The sequence below is a fragment of the Humulus lupulus genome, chromosome 1, assembly GCF_963169125.1.
Source record: "Humulus lupulus chromosome 1, drHumLupu1.1, whole genome shotgun sequence".
In the NCBI taxonomy this organism is placed as follows: domain Eukaryota; kingdom Viridiplantae; phylum Streptophyta; class Magnoliopsida; order Rosales; family Cannabaceae; genus Humulus; species Humulus lupulus.
In genome coordinates this window covers 107,080,101-107,086,773 of record NC_084793.1, presented here as the reverse complement: position 1 = coordinate 107,086,773, position 6,673 = coordinate 107,080,101, and the positions used below count along the sequence as shown (strand labels likewise).

General features: G+C 38.9%; 1 protein-coding gene and 1 non-coding gene across 2 annotated transcripts; one reads left to right on the top strand and one right to left on the bottom strand.

Moving 5' to 3' along the window:
* Positions 1 to 963: 963 nt before the first annotated feature.
* LOC133813206 (small nucleolar RNA R71) lies at positions 964 to 1,070 on the bottom strand. Its single transcript, XR_009884243.1, has one exon. It is a non-coding gene; the product is annotated as a small nucleolar RNA R71 (small nucleolar RNA).
* Positions 1,071 to 4,112: 3,042 nt separating this feature from the next.
* Positions 4,113 to 5,834, top strand: LOC133819354 (uncharacterized). The gene is made up of 2 exons (XM_062252580.1): positions 4,113 to 4,836; positions 5,023 to 5,834. Exons 1-2 carry the CDS (start codon positions 4,113 to 4,115, stop codon positions 5,832 to 5,834), a joined length of 1,536 nt encoding a protein of 511 aa, XP_062108564.1.
* The last annotated feature ends 839 nt before the right edge of the window (positions 5,835 to 6,673 follow it).

The window sequence follows — 6,673 nt, the reverse complement described above, 5'->3', positions numbered from 1 at the left end:
GAGAAATTGGAATAATATTTATTATTAGTGATTAGGAATGATTGTTGAGGGTGGAGATTAACCTTTAACTGTTTCTTAATATCGTAATATCAATCTTTATTTGCTTTCTAGTTTATGTTATTTAGTTTTGAGTTAAAAAATCAGAATCCCCTTTTAAGTTTTAGTGTTAATTATTGAATAATAAAGTGAACGATAGTCCTGGTGGGTTCGACCTGTCCTTGCTATTATACTAAAATAATTGGAAGTATTGAAAGAAAAATCATTGTTAAATTTGTGTGGTATACGACATCCATCAAATTTTTGGCGCCGTTGTCAGGGACTATTGTTTTTCTTTTTATTATTCAAATTTATTTATTTGTGACTAATTAATTTTTATTGTGGAATTATCAGGTGTATATGTCTGGTGAAGACAATACTCAAGAAAGGTTATCTAGGCTTAAACAATATCTTGAGTCATCGTCGGCTTCTCGTTCTTCAAGGACTATTACCGATAATCCACTCTTTCAACGTCTTGCTCCACAAGATAATCCTGTTAAAGTGCCATTACCATCTGACAACGAATCTGATTCTGACGATTTAGTTCGATCCTATAGAACAATGGTCCAACAAAGGACATTGAAAGAGTTGGCAGCGCCAAATCTTGACCAACAACCACTTTGCATCCAGTATCCACCGTTGGATGTAAACTTTGAGCTGAAGTCAGGCCTCATCCACTTATTGCCTTCTTTCCATGGGCTGCCTGGTGAGGATCCGAATAAACATTTGAAGGAGTTTCATATTGTCTGTTCTAGTATGAAACCTGCTGTAGTGACTGAAGAACAGATTAAGCTGTGAGCTTTTCCTTTCTCCCTAAAGGATGAAGCTAAAGAGTGGTTGTATTATCTTCCACCTGGTACTGTTGAAACTTGGAATGGTATGAAGACTATGTTCCTAGAACGATACTTTCCAGCATCTAAAGTTGGAAGCATCAGGAAGGAGATCTGTGGTATAAGGCAATTTACAGGAGAGTCTTTGTATGAATATTGGGAGAGATTTAAGCGGTTATGTGCTAGTTGCCCTCATCATCAGATAAGTGAACAGCTCCTCATTCAGTACTTTTATGAAGGATTACAATCACTGGACAGAAGTATGATTGATGCATCCAGTGGGGGTGCACTAGTTGATAAAACTCTTGCTGCAGCCAGGAGCTTGATTTCTAATATGGCTGCTAACTCACAACAGTTTGGCATTCGCCAAGATCCTGTTCCACCACCCAAATTAGCTAATGAAATGAGCACCTCTAATGCTAATCAGCTAGGTCAACAATTGGCTCAATTAACTGCAGTGGTCCAACAACTAGCTTTAGGCCAACAGGTGAGGCCATGTGGAATCTGTCAAATTGTGGGGCATGCTACTGATACTTCCCCTACTTTAGTTGAGGGAGAAACTGAGGGTGTTAACGCTGTAGGAAATTTCCCTGGTCAATTACATCAGATGTATTATGAACCATTTTCACAAACTTATAATCCTAGCTGGCGTGATCATCCAAATCTTCGTTATGGGAATCAACAACAAATTGCTCCACAATCTACATCTACGAGACCACCTGGTTTCACTGTGCAACAGCGGTTTCAAAATAACTTTGTACCTAGACCATCACAAACACCGCAAGCCCCTCCACCACCAAGTGCCAAACCCTCTACTGAGGATTTAATCAATGCACTTGCTACAAATACTCTTCAGTTTCAGCAAACCACCCAAGCTTCCATCAAAAGTTTGGAGAATCAGGTGGGACAATTAGCAGCATCATATAACAGGTTGGAAGCTCATCTGTCAAATAAATTGCCTTCACAACCTGAGATGAATCCCAAGGAGAATGCTAGTGCAGTAACTTTGCGAAGTGGGACACAATATGAGCCACCTAGTCCTCCAATGCCCGATAAATTGTCATCCAAGCCACAAGTTGATTGCTCAGTTAATGAAGATGTTCCTCCAAAGCCAACCACCCCTACACAACTAAACCCTAAGCCTACTTTTGTCATTCCACCTCCATTCCCAAGAAGACTAAAGAAGACTAAAAAGGAAGAGGTTGACAAGGAAATTCTTGATACATTCCGAAAGGTAGAAGTGAATATTCCTCTTCTTGACGCTATTAAACAAGTGCCGCGCTATGACAAGTTTTTGAAAGAGTTGTGCACTAATAAGCGTAAGTTGAGGGGTAATGAAAAAGTTAGTGTGAGGGAGAATGTTTCTGCAGTTCTTCAAAAGAAGCTTCCACCAAAGTGTAAGGATCCTGGTACTTTTACTATCCCTTGCACTGTTGGTAATAAAAGAATTGAGCGTTGTATGTTGGATTTGGGAGCCTCTATCAATGTCATGCCATTCTCCATTTATGTTTCATTGAATCTCGATCCACTTGAAGAAACAGGGGTGATTATTCAACTTGCTGATAGGTCGAATGCTTATCCCAGGGGTGTAATAGAAGATGTTTTAGTTCAAGTGAATGAATTGGTGTTTCCGGCTGATTTTTATGTTCTTGATATGGAAGATGAATCTATTCCATGCTCCACTCCAATTTTATTGGGGAGACCATTCATGAAAACTGCGAGAACTAAGATTGATGTGCATGATGGTACATTGACCATGGAATTTGATGGAGAGACAATTCGATTTAATATTTTTGAGGCTTTGAGATATCCAAGTGATGTACATGCTGTCTACTCTCTTGATGTGTTGGATATCCTTTCTCAATGAGTTTTAGATTTTCATAGTGAAGATTGTTTGGAGGTTGCGTTGAGAGAGCACCTTGTGTTGACCGATGAAGATTTTTCTCATGAGATCATGGATGTCATAACCACACTCAATAGTGGTTTTGACAAAACTTTTAAGAAGATTGCATTTCTTAATTTACCGATTTCTAATGAGAAATTGCAGCCATCAATTGTTCAAGCTCCTACACTTGAATTGAAGCCACTTCCGGAGCATCTCAAATATGTTTACTTGGGGAAGAACGAGACACTTCCAGTTATAATTGCAAGAGCTTAACCAAGTCCAAGAAGAAAAATTAATGAGAGTACTCTGAGAATATAAAACAACCATTGGTTGGTCTATTGCTGATATTAAGGGGATTAGCCCTTTTATGTGCATGCACCGAATTTTACTCGAAGAAGGGGCTAAACCAACACGTGAGGCGCAACGGAGATTAAATCCACATATGATGGAAGTTGTGAAAAAGGAGATACTGAAGCTCCTTAGTGTGGGTATTATTTACCCAATTTTAGACAGTCAATGGGTGAGTCCTGTTCAAGTAGTGCCAAAGAAGTCTGGAATCACAGTGGTAAAGAATGATGAAAATGAGCCGGTACCAAAAAGAATGCAAACCGGGTGGCGAGTTTGTATAGACTACTGAAAGTTGAATGCGGCAACTCATAAGGATCACTTTCCATTACCTTTCATTGATCAGATGCTTGAGAGGTTCGCGGGTCATCCCTATTATTGTTTTCTTGACGGTTATTCAGGATATAATCAGATTGTTATAGCTCCTAAAGATCAAGAGAAGACAACCTTCACATGCCCTTTTGGTACATTTGCGTTCTGACGTATGCCGTTTGGGTTATGTAATGCTCCTGCCACTTTTCAGCGTTGTATGATGAGCATTTTTTCAGAATATATTGAAAACATCATTGAGGTTTTTATGGATGATTTTAGTGTTTATGGTGACTCATTTGATCGCTTCCTTCATAATCTCACTTTGGTACTCCAGCGGTGTATTGAAACTAACCTTGTGCTTAATTGGGAAAAATGTCATTTTATGGTAAACCAAGGTATAGTTTTGGGTCATGTGATTTTAGTCAAGGGAATAGAGGTCGATAAGACAAATATTGATTTAATTCGTTCTCTACCATCTCTGACTAGTGTGAAAGAAGTGAGATCATTCCTTGGGCATGCTGGGTTCTATCAGAGATTTATCAAGGATTTCTCTAAAATTTCCACACCACTATGCAACCTTCTTCAAAAAGATGTAAAGTTCAAGTTTAATGAAAAGTGTTTTAGTGGCTTTCAACTTATTAAAAGAGTCTTTGACTACAGCTCCGATAATTCAGCCACCAAATTGGGAGCTACCTTTTGAACTCATGTGTGACGCAAGTGACTATGTCGTGGGTGCTGTTCTTGGGCAGCGAGTTGACAAGCTTCCTCATGTTATATATTATGCTTCTCGCACTCTTAATGATGCTCAACTTAATTATTCCACCATTGAAAAAGAGCTCTCGGCGGTCATTTTTGCCTTGGAGAAGTTTCAGTCATACTTGATTGAAACTAAAGTGATTGTTTATACCGACCATGCTGCTCTTCGCTATCTATTGGCAAAGAAAGAAGCCAAGCCTTGGATGATTCGGTGGATTCTACTTCTTCAAGAGTTTGATTTGGAGATAAAAGATAAAAAGGGTTATAGGGTGGCGGACCACTTGAGTCGTCTTATTCGGGATGAAGATAATTTGCCCATAGAAGAAAATTTTCCGGATGAGCAGCTCCTCGCCATGCAAGAAGTTATTCCTTGGTATGCCGACATTGTAAACTACCTTGCTTCAAAGGAGTTACCAAGTGATCTTACACAAGCACAACGTAACAAGATCAAGCATGATGCTCGCTACTACATATGGGATGAACCTTATCTTTGGAAGCATTGTACAGATCAAATCATTCGAAGGTGTATACCTGAATCTGAATTTCGTTCCATCCTTGCTTTTTGTCATGCTTATGCTTGTGGTGGACACTTTGGACCTAAGAGGACAGCTTGTAAGATATTCGACAACGGTTTCTATTGGCCCACAATTTTTAAAGATTCTTATGCTTATTGTAAGACATGTGATCGTTGTCAACGAGTTGGTAACATAACGACCAAGGATCAAATACCTCAAACTCCTATTTTAATTCTTGAGATTTTTTATGTTTGGGGTATGGATTTCATGGGACTGTTCCCATCCTCTTTCGGCTATGAATATATTCTATTGGCAGTGGACTACGTGTCTAAATGGGTGGAAGCAATTGCAACTAGAACGGATAATTCAAATACAGTAGTGGATTTCATTCACTCCAACATTTTTGTGCATTTCGGTACACCTAAGGCTATACTTAGTGATCGAGGCACTCATTTCTGTAACAAAAGTATAGAAGCATTGTTTCGACGCTATAGTGTAACTCACAAGGTGACAGTTGCTTATCATCCGCAAGCCAACGGACAAGCGGAGGTTTCTAATCGTGAAATCAAATTGATTCTTGAGAAAACTGTAAATCCAAACCGGAAAGATTTGAGTACAAGGCTTGATGATGCCTTGTGGGCGTATCGTACGTCATATAAAACACCTATCGGTATGTCACCATATCGGTTGGTGTATGGGAAGCCTTGCTATCTACCGGTAGAGCTAGAGCATAAGGCTTGGTGGGCTGTAAAAAAGTGTAACATGGACATGGTTGCTGTAGGACAACAAAGAATGCTTCAATTGCATGAGCTAGAAGAAATACGCAATGAAGCATATGAGAGCTCGAGAATCTACAAGGAGAAAACCAAAGCCTTTCATGACAAACGTATTCTTCAGAAGAGTTTTGTGGAAGGTCAGAAAGTTCTCATGTATCACTCTCGCCTTAAACTTTTTCCTGGGAAGTTGAAGTCTCATTGGTTAGGTCCGTTCATTGTTACCAAGGTTTTTCCTCATGGAGTAGTCGAAGTTGTAAGTCCAAGTACCGGAAAGTCATTCAAGGTGAATGGTCAGAGATTAAAGCCATATTATGAATCAATGGAGGAAGAACAAGCTGCTGTGATTCATCTCATTGACCCAGTATATGTTGATGAATGAAGCATTAAGTCAAGCTAGCGATGATAAACTTAGCTACTTTGTAAATTAGTTTATTTTTATTATTATTTTCTTTATTTAAATTGAACATTATGTTTTTATTTTTGTTTTAATTTCTGTAATTCAAACCGTGAAAATTGTGAAAAAAAATATGAAAAAAATGAAAAAGTTTGAAAAAAAAAGGGAAAGGGACTTAGGCCGCGGTGCATTTTTCTTAGGCCGCGACCCTTTTATGAAAAAAAATGATGAAAGGCATCAGGGAAAGGTATGCCGCAGCTCACATTTCCTAGGCCGCGACCCTTTTATGAGAAAAAGGGGAAAAATTGCTTCAGGAGTTCGCAAGCCACGGCATGCACTTTGCAAGCCGCGGCCTACGAACGGAATGTCAGACAAAAGCTTCACAGGCCACGGCTCGTCTTTGGTGTGCCGCGGCCCTTTTCTTCAAAAAAATACTTTCAGGGCATGGTAGGTTGTGGCACGCATTTCTTAGGCCGCGGCCTACGAACGATTTCAACACAATTTCAAATTTATAAATTCCATTTCATCATTCTTTTAAAATCACCAAGAAATCTTCATTCCTCTTTCTTCTCTTTTTCCATAATTCTCATCATATACCCCTATCAATTCCTCCATTTTCCCTTGTTTTTCCATCCCCATCACCCTAATTCATTCTACCCATTTCTTTCTTTCTTTCTCCATTACTTCATAAACACATCTCTACCTTTATTCCTCTACACTAATCCGAAATTCACATATCCTATTTTGTTTTATGCATTTCCTATACATTTTATATATATAATCTAAGGAGTTTTGCATCCGTATTCATTGCTCTCATCAAGTAA